Consider the following 20,752-nt stretch of genomic DNA (forward strand, 5'->3'; position numbering starts at 1 on the left):
TTGCAATCGGTTGCAACAAGTTCGTCGACAACCCCAACACAGGGAGGAATGCCTTCTGTCCTGAAAAAAACGCGCTGCACGCAAAGCGAAATGAGTCGCTTTTTCCACCAGTCATTTGTATGGTCGGGTATTAGCGAAACCTTCTGGCACCATGGCACCCATGCCGTCTTCATGAAAGGCACAAATCTGCCTTAGTTATTAGATCTGGTTAGTATTTTTAAGAGTAACACTAACAGTTGTAATCTGCCACAATTAACAATGTTACATTTACGAAATTTGGGGAGGAACACTAATGATTTGGTGTCAGGTGTAAGACGGTTAAACTTCTCTAGCGCTCCGGGGAAATTCTGTCTAAAACGGTAGCTGTTGAGAAATCAACAAAGCACAGTCACGAAGGATGTGTATATTTGAGGGTGCACAGCTCTCACACGCCTAACACACTTGCACTGAGAGAGACGATTCACGGCGCTCGGAGGCCGGAGCAGTAAATCTCTCAGCTGAGTTTTTTTTTTATCTCTCAGCTGAGTTCCCAGCACAGTAGGTGTGGGCTTTACATAACTCCTCCCGCTGGTTGATAGTGATCTGACGGGCTCAAAGTCCTGTTGTCGACTAGGCTGGAGAGCGGTCACAAAGTACGGAGATCTGAAATCGGTGTGGCGCTTCACTAACCTGGACAACCGTATAAATTCGGACTTTAACCCCGGTTTCCCTTCTTGTCCTTTATCTACACGATGAAGTAAGTTTGTTTCTTTATATACACTTTTATTTAGAAAAATGGAATTATTTTGATGTACGCATGTTGCAGAAGTCTAGTCGGAGAAAGGCATTATCTACAACTCAAACAATACTTGATCTAGCGCGTCTGACATACAGCGAAACGCAAATACCTTTAGGTATTTCGATGCCAAAGGATCACAGAATTTAAACATACCTGCCTACCACAGTATCATACCTGCTCCTTTGCTACCGTAAATATCGAACCTTGTGTAGAAAGAAGTTGTGGCGCTATCGCATCCGTAGAGTTACATTATTGAGGTAAGGAGTCCAGAAGTTTTTATAAAGTATGTGATTTTCGAGTACTGGATGGGCATGAATGTACTGTATATACCTGCCTTGATTTCTGTTTTGCTGCTGATAAAGTTATTGCATTGGCAATAATTTTAACTTAGCAGGGAGGTCTGTGCGCTACAGCCCCGGAGTTGAAGACCCCGCAGGTTGGTAAATATGAAAACAAACTTCGGTTGCCGGCGAATAATAATAATAATAATAATAATAATAATAATAATTAGAGGCACAAATGCGAAACGTACTCTAGTTTCATGGAGAATTCTCTTGATTTTGATAGATTTTTGGTCACAGCGAATTTACGTAAAGAGGTACTATGACCCTGAGGATTTGACCACTTCAGTCCAGTTTTCTAATGAATTTTGAATATAAATACAATCGGAATATAGTAACTACCCGGGACTGAGTGAACGAGCAACCCAACACAGGAGACAGGTTAATGTTTGCCTGCTAAATGTTCAGCGTTATGTCTATTAGTAGTTTGTATAAATTAATGAATAAACAAATTTAATAGTTAAAAAAAAGTTATAAGCGACTGAACACCGCGGCCCCGAGGGCACACGAACAGGCGGGGACAGGCACAGTGCTCCGATTGACTGGCTCTGAAACCTGTTGGGTAACATTCTGAAAACCGCTCGAATACCTCGACTTCTCGCTCTCACTGTTTTCACAGTGTCTGGTTTGAACCAGTGTTTAGTGCTTACCGAGCGCTTGAAATTGGGTGCTCTCAAGTACAAAGTTTCGTTCTGTAATCGCCACAAACTCAATCACATCTCCTTTCACTTTATTCCCAGAACTTCCTGTGCATGAGGTTAGTCAACAGATTTGAGGTTAACACTAAAGCCTTTCCGTAATTTTGTATGATTTTAACTTTTAAATAGAAAGATTAACTGGAAGGGAACCCAGCACTGTGGTCAGAGGTTGCCGTTGTTGTGGTTGTCCTCTGTAAATAGCGCCTGGTTCATATTTAACCTGTCGGTTCTGTGTTTGTGTTTCTCTGGTGAGCTAACACCCCCTATTCGAACTAATCTCTTGCATTGAGGCACTTAATGTCCAATAGACCAGTGATTAAAGGGTGGAGTTCTTATGTGGTATAAGCTGTACAAATATTGCAATTACAAGTGATTACAGTTCACTGTGAGTTGCCAGGAAGTTTTTTTTGGAAAAATTGCATGAAGCTTAATGCATGGACATAACAATGTGTTCACTAATTCCTATTACAGGTCATATTGACTGACAACAATATTCAGTGGCCTGCTTATTAATATTTTGAGTGTTTCTGTGATTGTCTCTAGTACTGGAGTTATAATAACAGTCATTGTGTTGTGTGGTGTCAGGACAGAGGTTGTTGGGAAAATTGTGATTGACCTTGTCAAAGCACTGCTTCATTGCTTAAATAATCCTGGTGCTTATGAATGTTGATAATTCAGAATTAGCTGGAGTAAATACTTAAGAACGTGACAATGGCTGCCAACGATATCCAGCCCATCTAGCCCATTCGCTAGTTAGTGCTTAATTGATCCGTGAAACTCATCCTTTTAAGCCATTTTCTAAAAGAAACCAGGGTATCAGCTTTAACCACACATCTGGGTAACTTGTTCCATACTCCCACAACCCTCTGTGAAAAGGATAAGCCTCCCGCTCTCAGTTTTACGCATTTTCCTCTTGTGACCTCTGGTTAGTGTTTCAAGGTTCATTTGTAAGACGTCCGCTGGTCTGTCTCTGTCAGAGCCTTTGAGGATTGTGAATACTTGTATCGGGTCCCCTCGGAGTTGTTGCTGTTCCAGACTAAAGAGATCCCATTCCTTCAGCCTGCCAGTGTAGGAGCAGAAATGGAATGGAAAAGCCAAGGCTGATGCCTCATCTACAGTAGTTAGTAAAGAGAAAGGAATGTAGGGGGACAGAGGAGATTGGGGTTGAGGCAGAGACTGCTGACAGTACAAAGGAAGAGAGAGAAATCGAATACTCAGGTATGTCGCAACGGTCCTCTTTACAGGAACTGTATGAGGCACAAGAGCTTCACAGTTAGGCAATTTATTACCTCCCAGATCTTCCAAAAAACAAGTTCTTTTTGTGGAAGTAAGATTTAAAAAAAAATATTTGATTTGAATGAATCAAGGCCGCCACTTCTTTGACATTTACTGGGCTGGAGTGAAAGAAATTTGTGTTTTTTTTTTAATATTAGCAAATGGATTTGCTGTTTTTTTTTAAAGCAATTGAATTCAGTTGGGACAGACTCTAGTTGTGTTCACATGAGCACCAAGGGCAGGTTCATGTCTGTCCCAACACACCGCGGGCCAGGCTGTCATAGACTGCAGGCTGCCTCCCTCAGATTTAGAAACCTGATTTGCGGTTGCTGATGGTTATCCATACTGTGGGCGTAGAGAGAAAACTGGACACTTCTGTCCCTTTGAAAGGTTTTCTTTTTAAGGTGCCAGTCCTTTCTCCTTCTCACTCCGTCTCGCCACACTTGAACAGAACACTCCCTCTGAACTCCCTAACAGGGTTACAGTTTTTCAATCCAAAAAAATAATAATTTGATTTATCGATTTGTTAGGCAGACATCCGGATAGTGGGCAGCTTACTGTACATACATAGGTTACAGACGTGCGGTGCTGGGAAGAGCATTGATAATATGATAGTTGCAGGTATTTTATAATACAGTACCGTCCACGTAAGAGCACAGGGGCTCACCGTGCCTGATCTTAGCCTGCATGTAATCGCTTCCCTGTGTACGTGACTCTGGTCCGTCCATTGAACAAATCTCCCCCAGAAATGATGCTCCCCATTTAGCTCTCTCGAGGCACAACAGCAGTGTCTGGAGCAGGGACCCGGATCCACAGCCCACCAGTTACAGTATGAATCCAGAGGCTCACCATCTCCCGTGTGCCATCTCCAATTCACGCTCAATACAAAACAGTCACTTTTGGAAACGTCCCATCAGGGGAAATGCACAGTGAGGAATGAGGCTCGACGAGTCCAGAGGATTCAAATCGAAAGGTTGGCGCTGTAGCTGGTCAACATGAGGTAAAGCATGAGTTCTTGTTGACAGGGAAATTAGCTGGGGATCGTTGCTCTCAACCCTATTGAGAGGCGCTGCGATCCAGCAGTCCGCCGCTGAACAGCTCAGTCGTCTCTGGAAAGGTGCAGAGACGTGCAAGAGCCGGCTGTTTGTCAGCGATAACCATCTCAGCTGTTGATGTCAAGCAGGTTAAAAACCCTCAATTTGTGCTGCTGCAGCTGATCTGGTGTCAGATAAGGCCGGAGAGATCTGCTGTTAGGACTGCGTGTGTTGCGGAGGGGAGCGCTTTCGAACGGAGGGTGACCTAGCTTATGGAAAAAATGATCTTGCCTTCCTTTGCCTTTGATATGAGACTGCGTCTTCCGACACCCGGCTGGGCCTGCCAAAGACTGTGGGGGCCAGTTTTGAGCCATTCACTGGCTGTGCGCTCTGCGGACTAGGCCCAGTGAGAAAAAAAAGTGCTGACCATCTTAACCCCAAGGTGCACGGCCTTGCAGGAGATTCTATAGGTCACTTTGAATCAACAGTAGCCCATGGCCTTTGATCTTGCTTTCAGGTTTGGTATGCGGTAGGCTCCTATGTCTCATTTTTTATACAAATCTCTCCATTTGTGTTCTTTGTGAATTAGAATGGTGCAGATGCCTGCCCATAGCTGTCTATAATCGACTAGAATGATTGAAGGGAAATATTGCTCACTACTGATTTGTGCTTTTTACCTCAAAATTTATTTTTGCCACATTAAACGTGTTTAAAGGTGAGGGCATAGCTCACACTAGGTTGATACAGAGCTGACAGCTACTGTACTGTAGTTAAGATTTTTTACAGGACAGTGGAGTCACCTCTGTTGTTGACAACTGTGCAGGAGCTGATAACTGAGCCACTGACTTAGATGCCCAGTGAAACACGCAAACTGGCACACCCACACACACAGAGGCACCTGTGGGCGGTGCAGTTGGTGTTAAAATTAGCAAGCGGAGAGAAAACAAAGCCAAACGCGTTCTTCACCAGTTGCAGTCTGGGACAGAAGAAGAAATTTAAATTCTGAGAAGCCTTGTCAGCAATTTGATCCCAGGTGAATGTTTCAGACTGAAGAGTTAAGTTTTCTGATCTTTTTAGTAACAAGTTGCCCTCGAGACAGGTTCTGACACTTAACAAATTAAGCCGTTTGTTGTGAATTTTCTTGGCTCTTTTGCCACAATGGTCATTGATTAACAGAGTGCAGCTATTTGCTGACAAGTTAGCTGAACTGACATCAGCAATTGGTTTCCAAGAAAGACACCTAAGCTTTAAAAAAAACTGACACCGAAAAAGTGTTCTAGTTAAAATCTCAACAACGAGTGTGCAGGTCTGTGGTAGCGTACCGAGGGAGGTCTGCGTGTGATGAGGATGGCTGCTGGCTCAGTGGGGAATTCCGCTGTGGCAGCTGACGGTTTATTACAGTATGTTGTACTCAAAGCCTGCTTTTTCGGTTGGGCCCGGAGGCCGGTGATCCATAGTCACGGCTGGATGGCTTCACATGAAGGTCTGTGGATTTTTCCATTTAGTGCAACAACAGTACATTTTTTTTCCGACAATTGTGCACACACAAAAAAGTCTTTAGCCAGCTTTTCAGGGCATTTCTATGGTGTCATTTTTGAGCTTCAAAGGGGGAAAGGTCCTGTGGTCAGCCACGAAAGTGTTAGTCAGCGCTCGCAATGAAATCAGTGTTTGTTTGAGTATAAACTGTTGCTTTGGTATGTCATTCTGTTGCATCATGGGGATGAGGTGGGAAGGGGCTAATAATAAAATATATAGGGCTGATTCAGTGCTCGGAAAGGTTTTTATACCACCTCCTTCTTCTGTTCAGAGTGATCCCTAAGATTCTGTTTAGGAATAACCCATTGTGTGTTTTACATATCTAAGCTCACAGCTATTAACCCTGTGATTGCACACGGAGAGAAAATAAGGAAATGCAGACAGACTCCCCTTTGAGCCAATCGTCTTTCAACACATCACAGGTGTCACCGCCCAATGCAGGAGAGTCTGCGCTAATTGGAGGAGAGGCACAGCACTTGCCAACAGCACTGCGTGTCTGCAGGTGTGCAGGAGGCCAGAGGGGGCGCTGAGAGCTGAGAGCCCTGGCCAACTGATCCCACCCTAGTCCCCTCAGGGAAACCAAACGACAGCCGGCTAGTGAAGTGATCCAGGCTTGAGCCATAGAGCTCAGCCATGGCTTGAGTGAGTGTTTTTCCGTGTTCAGCCACGAGGACGGCGCCACTCTCCTTCTTTAAGAGACTGTTGGTGGCCACCCAGATTGACTCACACATGGACGCTTGCAAAAATTAATTAGAGCTGGTGACATCATGTTTAGTTTATTTTAAATGTTTCTTGCTTATCACAGTTAGTGACAGCCACACTGCAGAAAGAGCCCAGCCAGGCTGAGAGAACTGTTGAATGAGTTTGACTTGGCAGCATAAACTGAAACAGCATCAAAAGTCTTACATGTTGTCGACTGTGTTATCACCAAACATTATTCTTCAAGATAATTTCTGGTGATTTCATTCCTGCAGATAACCCCCCCCTCCCATTTATATATACATCTGCAAAAGCAATAAAAAAAGATGGATTTGTATCATGCTTAAGGATGATTTCTCTGTGCTTTACTGTTCTTTTGTGGGCTTTGACAGTGAATCTGGATATATTGTGCTGTCTTTTAGGGGGTAGTCTGCAAAAGATTCTGGGGTTGTGCGCTCTAGTTGAAAGATTGTTACTTGACCTGGCCTGATAGATCCTTTTATCCAGACTTTCCAGTAGGAGGGGCTTTAAAAAGCCCTGTGTGCTCTGTGCGGCCCTTGAAGAGTCTGGAGGGGCAGCCAGAAAAGCTTAATTAAACATTTAACCTGTTTTAAAACAGGGCTAACCTCTGTAAAATCAACACAGTTACAGGAGGATACAGGGAAGGTGTATTGAAAAATGCATGCAATTCCAGGTATACTAGTGCCTACAAAATATGTTCAAGACTTTGAACGGAAAGCTTTCCTAAAGATTCTGAATAATGAAATTTGTGACTGTCCAAGAATGAGACACCAACAAGACAGGTTATGAATTGATGAGGCTGTCTTGTTCAGTGGGTTTCTCTGTAGCTAATCCACGCAGGAAATCTCTTTTTCTTTTTCGCGTGTGTCTGTGAAATCCATCACTTAGTTTCATCATGATACAAGAGAGGCTGGTCTTGGGGAGCGCTCAAATGCTTGTGGTTCTTGAAGAATGTTTAATGAGTAACCCTTAGTTCATCACTGTCAGTTTACACCCTTCACAGGTGTTTCAGGTCCTAACCTGTAGAACGGGTTTAAATAAAAGCAGATTAAAAGCATGGTGTTTTTTTCTAATGATATTTGGTATGCAACAACGGGTATTATGGTTGGGCTACTTTAGGCTTGTTTTTGAAAAAGAGAGAGAAGTTTAAACAAATCAATAGGCAAATAATTCATGTTCGCTGGCTTAAATGGACCTATTGTTTCAGCACACTTGCTATGTACACTGATGAGTGAATGCGAGTCTCTTGCCTCCTCTTTGTGTTTTGGACTGAGGCGCCATTTACAGTATTTCCAAGGCTTCACTGATTGATTTCATGGACTGCTGTTCTCTGTGTCTCCCACCCTCCACCTCGATAAACTCTTTCAATTCTGAGCTGTGGTTGTGCTATTTCTGCTACTACTATTGAAGATCAAGAGGATACTGTCTTAAAGACAGTAATTTAAGATGGGCTAAGAGAAATTAAGTTAAAATAAACAGTAAAGAATAAAACCTAAATCAAGCAGCAAAAAAGACAACAGTTGTCTTTTTACTTTTTTGCAAAAGATCTATAATAGTAAGATAATACCCCTTATAATTCAGTGTAATATAAATGTGAAGGTTCCTCAAAGACAAAGCTCTGTGCTTTAATACAGAGTTTTGTTGTTTTGTAATGGGAAGGGTATTTGTTTTTGAAGAGGAGGTGTTTTGTTCACTGTACTTCCACAAGGGAAGGAAAAGGTTAATAGTTGTAAGTGTTGAGTAGACGCAGTGCCTCAATTAACATGTGGTGAAAAAGATGCCCCAAGTTATGAAAGAAAGTGCGCGTATTCTGAAACTACTCACTACACAACGCTGACAGAATATGAGTCAGTGGTTTGTGGTCCTCATTGAAGCTTCCATACTTTCTGTGCGGGAAACGTCAGAAATGTCCGTGTGTGGGATTCCAGCTTCTTGCTGCCACATGATCAACAGGATGGGTTCCTAGGAAGTGAGGTCACGGTGGTTCAGTCACAGAGATTGGTCAAGGAGGGCCAGGCTGTGCTCCATGGGCCGCTGTCCCTGTCCCGCCTTACTGCGACTGGAGGTAAGTGTGCACTGACAGACCGCAGACAATTGGAAAACAATACTAACACTAACAGGACATAATCCACAACAAAGTCCTCGACGCACCTCAGATGGCCTTTTGTCTACTCCTGTGTTGAAGACTCAGAAGGAGAGTTCTCATACAGGAGATAGGGCCGCTGTACCTTGAATATGAACTATGACCAACTTGTGAGCCAAATCTGTGCGCAGTGTGTCTGTCAGAGATGAGAATGAGTAAAGAACACTTTATTCATCTGGGGTGACAGGACAAAGCCTGTAGTTTCACTTTCCTGGAAGCAGTAGCGTCGGTGAAACAGCATGAAACTAGACTGAAATATGACACGTACTGTACACACGCCCAGTGCTGGCTGGACTTCTGTTTTTTTTCATCTTCTCATCAATGAGTGGCTCTGGCATTAGCTGAAGGGTGGGCGCGGGGAGCTGTGTGTGCCAATGGGTGTCGTGTGTACCCCAGGGTTGTGGCAGTGCTCGGTGCCCTGCGGTTATTCAATCCCCGGGTGTGAAACCGAAGCACTGTGGTGGAGGCAGGCGTGGGCTCACAAGCCTAAAGTGTTACATAGACTTCAGGAGGCGTTTTCACCCTAGACCTGAGTGTGTGCCGCCTCACAGAAGATCAGGAAACTCCTGCGTACATGCCCAGAAAAGTTTCTGCTTCATCAGATCAAGAAGCAGTCAGCTGATTTATTGGGCAGAGACGTCAGGCCTACAGTTTAAATGCGTTTTTAAATTGTACATAACTGGCAGCTTAAGGGGGGCCCGTTTCCCACTCTCCTGTGAGTCACAGGTGCAGAGCTGGAGCAGGTTAATGCCATGTAACTGTCGAGCTATTGAAGGATGTAAATCAAAGCAGAGGGGACAGGTACAGAGTCAAGTAGTCAAAGTGATGTTTGATAGCAGCAGTAGCTTTGATAGTTTCATTAGCTTTGGTGGAAATGTTGGCCAGATTTTATTTGGGGATGAAAAATGATAACAATCACTGGTGTGCCTGATTTGACCTGTCCTTTTTCTTTACTGTTGATTGATTGCTGAGTCAGACATGTTTTTTTTTAATGAGAGAGCTATACTGGTATACTGCTTTCACCCATTTTGTTCATTGACATATCTGCGCTTTCTTATTTTTAACAACTGTGAGAGACGCCTCCGCCAAAGCAACTTTCAGTATTATTTGGGTTAATTACCAAGTGGAGTGTGAAAGAAGTTGAGGCTAAAATATGTTTATTCTGCTGGCATTATAATGCAATTATAAACAGAAAAGTAAACCATTGGATCACCAATGCATAAGCAGAATCTATGAAATCCTAATTAATGGTGGATACAAACACAGTGTTGCCACAGCATGTATAATAACTCTGTGGAATAGATATTTTGTGTGTCTGTCAACAGTAGATTTAAAGAGTAGATAAACTGGATGTTTGTAATATACACACTAATGTACACTGGGAATGCTGTGAATAATAGCATAATGCTGTGAGATTCCTGTTCACACACCCATTATTCATGAAGAAATCTGCTGTTTAGGACAGAAAATGTACATTAGGAGCTAAACAATGGTGAAAAAAATTCCTCGAGTGTACATTATTGCTTCTGCTTTAGTTTCAGTCCCAGATGTACTTGCGTTGGTGTCATTACACCCCGATGCAACGTGTTTTATACAGAAAGGTTTTGTAAGGCTTTCAGTTCCAATAACCACAATGCCTCTTGAATCCAGAGAGAAAGTAGTGAGCCTTTGCTAGGAACAACCATGAATTTTTTCCTCCCTCTCAGCTAGCAAGTATTTTAGATAGTCCTAAATACATGACAGCACGGATAGTTTCACTGTGGGGTAGGGAATGTTTTTTTGCAACGTCGCTAGACTCTTTTTTTCGTTCGCATGTCTGGAAATGATTTTAAGAGACGGAATAGCTGAGATCATGTAATACACTTGCTGTTTCTGATTGAGTTAAAACACTTAGCCTACAAACTGGAATGATTTTGATTTCACTGGGACGTCTTGTAAGCTGGGCGGCACAGTGGCGCAGTGGTTATCAGCACTGCCTCTCAGCTCTGGGGCCCTGATTTCAGTTCCGTTCCTGGGATGCTGTCTGTGTGGAGTTTGTTTTGCCTGTGTTCATGCAGGTTTCCTCCATGTGCTCTGGTTTCCACCCACAGTTCATACTGGTAGGGTACCTGTCTTCTGGAAAAATCAGCCTTGGTATGAGTGTGTGGGTGTTTGTGTCTGGTGTGTACCTTATAATGTACTGTCTTGTCCAGGGTGAACCCTGCCTTGGGCCCATTGCTTTCTGGGATAGGCTCCAGCTAGGGCTGGGCGATATGGCCAAAAACATTATCACGATAAAAATGTTCATATCAGTCGATATCGATAATTATCACAATAAATGTCAAATCATTATTTCTTACAAGTTTAAAGGCAGATTTTTTCTCCTGAGTGAAAGTTGAAGAAACCAGACAGTTAATTGGTAAATTAAACAACTTTTTATTTTAAGAACACAACAAACACTTGCCAAACAGCAGAAACACTAAACAAATCTGTTAGCTGCTCGGTCTGCAACACGCACACGCACTCACGCAGTATTTTGTGCACATGCGCATATCATGCGCAAAGCATAAACATATATATCAAACATTTGTTAAAATTATATCGAGGAAAATTATATCACGATAATTATCGTTATCGAATTATCGCCCAGCTCTAGCTCCAGCTCCCCTGCAGTCCTGTAATGGATAAAGCAGATGGAAAATGGATGAACGGATCTATAACTCTACTAATGTCTCTGGTGGCAGGATTTGCTGTGCTCACATACTGGTGCTGCCTTCATGCGGCTCTTCAGAGATCACCAAAATAATCAGGAAAAGAAGTGAAAATCGTTTTCTGTATTTTCTGCATCTCACCTGGCTTTCTGTGATAACAATAGCGCAAACGACAATGACAAGTGCCAACGACAGCTTTTCAGATAGCCTTTAAAAAAAGGCATTGCATTAAAGTTATGTACAGTAAGAGGGAGGCCCTTCTGTGTACTCAAAGGGTAGTTGTGGGAGTGTGGAGCAAGTTGCCCAACCATGCCCACCTGAGATCCTTCAAAGAACATCATCAAAGGAATCAAATAGGATAGCCTGGTTTGCTGCTTTCTTTGTGTCTGTCCATATCTACAGGCAGCCCAGTCTTTAACTCTGGAAACAATGTGCCCCAGCTTCTTCTCTCTCTGTAGTACAATCCGTTCAGTGGTCATCAACTTCTAACACCTGGCTCGGTCACAAACATAAGTCAGATTCTCACTCTGCAATACAGGACAGATTCACTGGGATTTTCCATTGGCTTCTGGTTTTCTGTCTTTTGATGCCTCATCATCTACACAGATACCTGTCAGCACACAGAGGAAGCTACAGTCAAAACCACGAGTGAACAGGGCTTAGTGCCTGGTTACCCTTTAAAACAGTGGCTTGGGTTTTTTTTTCTCCTGAGTCATTTACAGAACCAGAGTAGAACCCAGGCTGCTTGAATCATTTTACAACTTTTTTTTCTTTTTAGGGTGAATATCCCCTTTAATGTCAAGCTAGTAAAATGATGCCTATCACTTCATCCCACCAACACGACCACTCATTTAGTTGTCCTTGAGAAAATGACCCATGTGCCTTCAACACGTTTCTGCTGATGCGCTGTGGAAAATGTTTAACGGTGTTTTGTACACAATAGTTTTTTTTTCTTTGCAAAACCCCCCCCTCCCCCACTTTATTCTGAATACTGTGGCAGGTTGGAAATGTCCGTGGCTGATGATGAAGGAAATCTCGTCATCTGGTACAAAGATGCTTCTTAGCTTATTAGATCCTTCTGTTTCTCTACTCCTTAAAGCTTCTTTCACTAAGAAGCTTTAGGGAGCAGAGAAACAGAAGGAAGAAGAGGGGAATGGGACATACGAAAGACCTTTTCGAACCTGAGCAGAAGTTCTGCTCTTGTTTTGCAGCAAGTCTTAGGTAGGCGCTCTGGTTTTGTGTATCCTAGACTCTCTGTCTGTAAGTGGGCCTGTGCGGCTCCAGTGTTCCTGCTTCCTGAGCGATGGGTTAGATGGGCCACTGTCCTCCTCTTGTCCTTGCGCTGTTCTGGAGCTGGGGTGACACTTCTGTATTTGCAGGCATGGTTCCTCCACTGACTCTGAGCTTGTGGATCAACATCGACCTGTCTGACAGTGCTGGGGTCCTGCATTCAGTTCCGGACCTGGGGTGCTATTTGCGTGGAGTTTGTACTGTATGTGCTCCCCATGTTCACGTGAGTTTCCTCTAGGTGCTCCGGTTTCCTCTCACAGTGGAAATGCCCCAGAGACAAACTGGTACAGTAGGTTAGTTGGCTCCTGGGAAAAATGAACCCTGGTGTGAGTGAGTGTGTGGCTGTGTCTGTCCTGCTGTGAACTGGCATCCCCATTCAGGAAGTACCCGGTCTTGCGCCCTTTGCTTGCCAGGTTAGGCTCCGGCTCCCCCGCGACCCTGAATTGGGAGAAGCAGTTAGAAAAAGGATGGATGGAGAAATGTAAAAGAACAGGGCCGCCCTTAAAAGCCACAGTGGCTAACATTTTGAGAAAACTCCGCACGGTTTTTCAGTTTAAAGGGAGTTCGTTTTTTTGTGTGCTGTTGTGTTTTAGAAAGTAGAATTTAGAGCCGCTTAATATTCAGTGCCAAACGTTTCATTTCTCTGAAATCACCACGCCCTTGACAGTCAACGTGCTGTGATTGAATATCTAAGGTTCTCAATTTGTGGTGTTTTGAAGAGACTTGAAAAGCAGCAGGCCCACCTAGTCTTCCAGAACCTGCACTGGAGATCCCTCTGGTCTAAACAGAGACTCCTGACCAGGGCTCTGAAGGGCTTCAGGCGGCGGTTCATTCCACCCTGAGGGGCAAGAAAGAAACAGGGGGTTACAGACAGCCTGGAGAAAGGAGACGAGGAGGGAGGGAAGAAGGTAGGGAGAGGCAATGAGAACAATGGTAGGCGAGATCAGAATGTGTGAATGAAGAGAAGATGGCAAATGAGTGCTTTTAATGTGTAATCAATTATTTTATTAGTTTATGATCAAAGTCAATACCTAAACCCAAATTTATTTTTTCTGTGCGCATAGCATTTATTGGGGCGTCTGTCCTGTGTTTTACTGAGTCTGATTGAAATTAGTAGTCACACCACAGCTTCTGAGCCACTGCACGACAAGAGTTTCAGATGTACTCCCAGTGTGTGCGTAAGAGAGAGGGTGTTTGAAAGTGAGCTTCCTGTGCAGATAGTTTTTCATCTTTCACCTTCTGCCTGGGTCACAGATTATGTCACTGTATTTTGTCTCCACTGGAAAATGTATTGGGTTGCTATAAAACTGACCTTTAAAGAGCAAAAATAAAGCTTTGTCGGTGGCAAAGGTGGTGGGTGTCTTCTCCAGTACCTTGTTTCCTCTTGGCTGGTCGTTTTCATGGCCTTCATTTTCGATCTGCGATTCTTGCTGATGAGTTCCGTCAGGTTGGTTCACAGAAAGCGTGTCTCATCTCTGACCGAAAGCTGTCCTGGATTAGAAATTGCTCTGTTTTTGTTTTGTGTAGTAAATTCAGGTTGACATTTGACAAATTTGACTCCTTTCACCACTCTTAAAAAGATTACTGAGCTGTGTCATGGAGAAAATATGGCAGCCCCTGCTGAAATGCAGTAATATCAACTGGGAGAAACTGTAGAACACTTTTACATTACTGGTCTGGGGTCATGGGAAAACAGACAAGTTTTAAAAGTGTGGGTCACGTTTCTATGGAAACCCATTCACCATAAGAAGAGTGCTTGTCATCTTACACAGGCAGTTCTCAGGTGTCACTTGTACAGGATTCAGCAGAAAGAATTATGCAAAATTAATTTTGGAGACAGCTCATGACATCCTTCATTAAAAAAAAACCTTAAAAGGCACTTAAAACTTTTACGAGTCATAACAAAAGGAGTTGGCAAAATCACATCACTGTATTCCCTCAATTATTGATTAGCTGAAGTGAAGTGTAAAAGTAGAGAAATTTGAAATGAAGACCGACTTTTTGATTGGTGGCATTTGAAACAGACTAATTGCCTCTTTGTGAAAGGAATTAGACTATGATGTGTTCACGTTCCTTATAGAGCTGTATTACAGCCAATTGAAATCCCAGTTCCTCGCAGTCTGATCCAGTCCAGGCTTCACAATGTTACCTATGCCAGTCAGACTCCTGACAAGAGCTGCATCCTTTGGTATGGGCTCAGTATGACTCACATGGAAGTGTGCCTGACTGGGGCTTTTTTCACACAACCAGGTTATCTGACTTTTAGGTTAGATGTAGCTCTTTAAATTTGGAACATACAGTGGACGCACAGAAGCCAGATTCCTTCTTGAGAGAAAACCCCGAGAACGAGGGAAAGTCTGTGGAAACAGATTGAGCAGACAAAAAAGTGACATGAAATGGGTGGGTGAGTGGAACATATTAGCAGTTCTTACTGGTAACAAGTCAACCTCTGTCCTTCAGTGTACAGTCCGATTGTAAAAGACTGAGGGCTCTGTGTTTAAATATGGAAACTACTTTTGCCAACAGAAATGCAAAAAGGAATACCAACTCCTTCCACCTTATGAGTTCTCAGTCTGGAGTTTATTTGTGAAATCAGCTTGTTTCATTTCTGTGTAAACACAAACACATTGTGATAGTTTGACTGATAAGGATTCCATCAAGGATCTTGTTAAAAGTCCCATGGGAGTCAGATTTGACATCATGGCTAAGGAGTTGTTTATGAACTCCTACAGTTCTCTGTGTTCAGAAGCATGTCCTGGATTCTGAATAATCCTTGTCTTAATTTGCACCTTCCATGTGTATTGATACTGGTCTTGAGAAGGTCTCATCTGTACTGACCAGGTCACTGACATTCAGGACTGGGAATGCCTAAATCAGTTCCCCCTGTAATCCTCTTTTCCAGGCTGAAGAGATTGAGTTCCCTTAATATGACTGAGTATTACTTTCCCTTTAAACAATAAATTAAGTGCAAGACGTATCCATACTGCCTAGTCTTAAATGACTTGCACTGGATTGGGCAGCCCCCTCTCCTGTTTTTGTGCTCCTTAATAAACATTGTCTAGATGTTCACAAGGTTTAATCACTAACAGGATAAAATGTGTTCTTGTTTTTCTTTCAGACAATGCAAAAACATTAAGGTGCACAGCTAGCCAAAAGTCATACAGGCTTGGTAGGGGAGATATTTGTTTTTTTCATTTTCATGGAATTCGGGAATTTTAGCCACTATTTTACAGTTGAGGCGGATACGGTCGGTCAAGAGCCTGCCTTCTCGCTGGCTCATGCAAAAATCAAACCGTGCGAGGGGCGAACTCTCGAGTCATCATCTTGATGGTCACGTACCATAGTAAAAGTAAAGTAATGAGCTGGAAAGGAGGGGGAAAATGTGGATTAACTCGTTAAGAATGACACCAAGTATTAAGCATGAGACAACCAAAGGGCTTTGATTAGACTATCCAGTTTTTATTTTTTGGAGACAGTGGCAGTTTTTAACTGAGACTCAAAAGCAACACCATCAACCTCACAACTTTTCTTGTTGAAGAGATTTCCATTCTCTTTGTCCACTATCGACTGCGAGTTTGATTGCTAGAATGAGAGCGAGTATTGATTTCTACTGGGATGCCATGGAGAAATGTGTCTGGGATCGGTCAGGAACACATGGTTACAGCCCTTAGTAAAACTGTCAGAATACAGTGTAAATCATCTTCTGTAAACTCAGAAAATGTTTGGATGCAACTGATACATCAGACTGTTTCTGCATGCCTCAACAAGAGACTTCAAGATCAGGGAATGTGGGGCTGGCTGACAATGATGGCAGGAAATTAAGAACACATTAGACTGCATTTTGAAAGTCCTTTCTTGCCTTAATGTGTCACCACTCTATGGCAGCAGTGGATATTTATTACTGTTGTTTATTCTTCTTTCTGAGTGAGGAGTACAAATGCACCTCATCAGTCCTGCTTTGAGTAAGTTTGAAACTACTCTGGTGTCATCAATAAATACCGAAGCTCCACCACACAACCCTCAGACCATTACCACAGGTAACGAGTGCTCACAGACGAGGAAAAAAAAAAAGAAAAACAAAAGATGTGTTGCTAAGCTATAAACTCTGCTGAAGGGCCTTATGCCCAAAACTTGCGTTCCTGGTTGAATTATGCCAAAAAAAACATTTGAAAACTTCTGCCATGTCCATTACAATCTACACTATGCTAGGTGCTATTGTAAAGTAGGTTGGTGGGACTTAACTGTAATTAATGGAAGCTTTTATATTTTACTTCCTTCTGTGGGTGTTAGGGGCTGAAGCCTTTCTTTGGAAACTGCTGAGCGTCATGTTTCCAATCCTGCTCTTGACTTTTTGACAGACCACCTTGCTGTTCTCAGTTCTGTATCAGCTGTGCTCCGACTCTTCTCATACTCAGCTCATACTGATTGTTTCTTTATCCTGCTGTCGGGTTTATCTTGTTATGCTCTCTTGAGTACATTCTGTTTCCCAGATAGTCTTACCCTCAGTGATGTTGTGGTTGGAAGAAACATTTTGGGCTTGAAAGGGCTTATCATACTGCACCATCTATTTGAAAGGCTGTGGAATCATAAAAAAAGGAATTTTCTCAAAGAAAAAATTGAAATCGTTGCAGATTTCTACCAAAAAGCACTGGGTTCCATTCTGGCGTGTAATGGTTTGGGTCAGGTCCAGGTTTGTGTTTGGTTCCTGTCCCGAGGAAGAAATCCAGAACTAGCAACTGCTCTGATGTGTTGTGAGCTCTGCTTTCTGTGTTGTTCCAAGCCAGGAAAGAAAACCTTAACTGCTTAACCTTTCACCTGCTTAATGGTGAAATCCCTCACACTGGAATCCACTGGAAACCCAGCCTTTGGTGTGAAACATGAACCTGAAACAAGAGCCACTGCTGTTGCAAATCCCTTTGCTTATTGTTAGTAAACACTCTGACGGAACCGTGATCTCGTTACAGTGCCAGCAGAAGCATCTCAGAGAAAGTGCAGGGCAGGGACTGCAAGAGGGTTAAACTGTGTCATGTGCCAAAACTGAGAGAAAAAATGGATTTCAGCCAGTTCTGCCCTTCTGTGTGTTGCAGGCCTCAGACTGTCCCCAGGGAGTAACGGTGACGGTGAGGGTTTCTGTGCAGTGGGCCATGATGATGTTACCCTCCCTTCAGCAGAGGACAGCAGAAAGGTAGTCCCCTTGTCCATTTTGTTGCCGAGACGGCACCGGTCTTCTCGCAAATCTGTCTTTACTCTCTGGAGGTCTCATTTCCAAAGGTGGGAGATTTTAAGGAAAACAGTGCCCAGAAAAAGTTTGCAGATTCCTTAGGTTGGTCTCTATTCCTGTATATTTTATTCTGGAAGGATTTTTGGGTTATTTAATTTACAGAAAGATCCAACAGTAAATATCCTTGTGTGAATAAATATGAAAGCCCGTAGATTCAGTAACTGATGGCACCTCCTGGAGCAGCAGTGACTTAAACCAGAACTGTCCCGTAACTGTTTATCAGTCTCTTGCATTGACTTTTATTAATTTTGGCCAATTCTACCTCACTGAATCATTTCAAGTCGATGATATTTGAGGGTTTTCTTGCATGAACAGCTTGCTTCAGGTTCTGTCAGAACATTTCAATGGGGTTCAGGTCCGGACTTTGACTTGCCAATCCAAAATGAGAAATTTCTTCTACTTCAGGTATTTTGTTATGGATCTGTTTGTATTTTTAGGATCACTGTCAGAAAAGCAGCCCCAAACCATGATCCCCCCACCAGCATGCTTGACAGTTAGGATGAGGTTCTTCTTGGAAAGTAGAGTTTGGCTTTTGACACACAAACCTTTTCTCTTTGTGGCCAAAAAGTTCCAGTTCTGATTTATCATTCCCAAGAACCTTCCTCCAGTAGTTTTGAGGATTTGTCCAGGTGCTCTTTAGTGAACACAAAACTTTTCTTTGACACTAAGTAGTATTTATGCATGTGGAGAAAACCACCCATTGTACTTAAGTGTTGTTTAAACATACAGTGTACAGAAAAAACAATACTAGATCTAGAGGCAGGTCTGGACTGGTTTGTTTTTTGTTTGATGACTCTAAAATATAATGCTGTCAGACAGCTGACATATCTAATTTAAATTGATTTAATGTGATTTAGTATAGAATAAGGTGGACATATTGACAGACCATGTTTCAGGGTGTTTGGAATCTTTACCAAAACAAATTGCATAACTATAGTTCATAATATTGACTGGTAAAAGAACACGTACCTCTCTCCACCTTAAATAGTTGTGGATAATAGTTATGCTATTAACTATAGTTAAGTAGTTAAATTTAAGTATATAGATACTGTGCAAAGCCTTAAAAATAGGACTCCAGTACAGTTCTTACCAGAAATAAGCAGTTTTCTGATCATGGACAAATAAATGCATACTCATAAATACACCTACTATCTAGAAATTAAAGGTTTTTATTAGACTTAAAAGGAGGAGCCATATATTTAAAGCCATATATTTAAAATAGGCTTATGGCACTACTACTACTACTACTACTACTACTACTACTACTACTAATAATAATAATATAGTATGTGTACTTTTCTGTCACCCTGTTTGGAGAAATTTATAAAAAATAAAGTGAAATCACACCTACAGTAGATTTTGCCCCAGTTGTCTCTGCTGTGTTTACTTTGGATTTGGCTGATTTTCCGGCCTGCAGGTTTGTAAGTTTGTGTTATCCTGTTTGCCCAACAAGAGCAAGAGTGCTCTCTCTGTCAGCTTGGGGTGAAGCTCGGCGCTAGGTTGCGCAACGCTCTGTAACATCAGTTGCACACACACAGGCGCTTGTGAAACAGAGCTACAGTGTGCGGCCTGTGTCTCGGGTCAGCCACGGTGGGGGTGCAGAGCGCACAGAGGAGCTTGACGGTAAAGTTAGTGAGAAATTGCTGTAATCTGTCGGTTTTTGGGTCTAGAATTACATTTCCTTTTCAGTTTAACCCGTCCTCCCTCCTTCTCCTTTCTTAAACAGTAAGACATGTTGCTCCACTATTTAGCAATCTTTTCTACTAGAAGAAAAACAGTTCATCGTTCCCATGAAGCTGTAGATGGTGCTTCACTGGTTCTGGCTAGTCTGGCTATTCTACATAATGCAGTGGCATGATGGCATTCTCCTGAACTGTACCCATCTTTTGCAGTCTGGTTCCTTTCTCCTTTTCTATCTGGTTCATTCCTCCTTTGCTATATTTCATTTATTAATTTACATAGATAGATAGATACTTTATTGATCCCGTGAGGGAAATTGCAGTGCAACAGCAGCTTAACACACACAACACAGCTACAGTGTAACGAATTATATAATAATAGTACAATACATACAATACAATACAAGAGTTACTCACAGTCCGACACACAAGAACAAACTAGAACAGAACAGTACACAGAAAATCGTATCACACATATGAATATAAATATAGATGTAACTATAGATATAAATATAAATGTATTGCACAGGTCCCTGGCATATATTGCACAAAAAGTGGTTGTAAACGGGAAAAAGAAAAAGAAAAAGAAAGAGAACAGATGTAGCAGTAGATGTGTAGATGCGTTTAGTCCAGAAACAGGTCACTGTCGATGTTGCCTCTGCCAAGACGCAAGGTGGATGCGTTGTACAGTCTTATGGCAGACGGCAAGAATGACCTCCTGTAGCGCTCCCTGTCGCACCGTGGATGAATCAGTCTATTGCTGAACGTGCTCTTCATTCCTGCAAGCCTGTCATAGAGGGGATGGGAGAAGTTGTCCATGATGGCCTCTAGTTTGGACATCATTCTCCTCTCAGCCACTACCTCCAAGGAGTCCAGGTCAGACCCAATGACAGAGCTTGCTCTCCTGATGAGCTTGTTCAGCCTTTTGGAATCTACTGCTCTAATCCCAGAGCCCCAGCACACCACAGCGCAGAAAATGGCACTCGCTACCACCGACTGATAGAACATGTGTAGCATCTTACTACACACATTGAAGGACCTGAGCCTCCTCAAGAAGTAGAGTCGGCTCTGTCCCTTCTTATACATGGCCTCGATGTTCTTAGACCATTCCAGTCTATCGTCGATGTGCACTCCCAGGTACTTGTACGAGTCCACCATCTCCACGCCACTCCCATGGATGTAGACAGGAGTAGGTTTGACCTTTTTCTTCCTGAAATCTACCACCAGTTCCTTTGTCTTTGTAACATTCAGTTCCAAGTGGTTCACCCCACACCACTCCACAAAGCT

General features: G+C 42.8%; 1 protein-coding gene across 3 annotated transcripts in view; it reads left to right on the forward strand.

Annotated features, from left to right (window-relative positions):
- Positions 1-432: 432 nt before the first annotated feature.
- traf3ip2l (TRAF3 interacting protein 2-like) overlaps positions 433-20,752 on the forward strand; it is a 39,393-nt gene continuing 19,073 nt past the window's right edge. Inside the window, exons 1-2 of one of the 3 annotated variants that reach the window (XM_088914780.1) lie at positions 433-736; positions 17,593-17,690. In XM_088914780.1, the coding sequence (XP_088770906.1) occupies positions 17,650-17,690 (41 nt within the window). In that variant the 5' untranslated portion in view covers positions 433-736; positions 17,593-17,649. Of the gene's footprint in view, positions 737-8,382; positions 8,448-17,592; positions 17,691-20,752 lie in introns of those variants that run through there. The other 2 variants (XM_088914779.1, XM_088914782.1) reach the window with 2 other exon arrangements.

This window comes from Atractosteus spatula, chromosome 4 (genome assembly GCF_055471065.1).
Source record: "Atractosteus spatula isolate fAtrSpa1 chromosome 4, fAtrSpa1.hap1, whole genome shotgun sequence".
NCBI lineage: Eukaryota > Metazoa > Chordata > Actinopteri > Semionotiformes > Lepisosteidae > Atractosteus > Atractosteus spatula.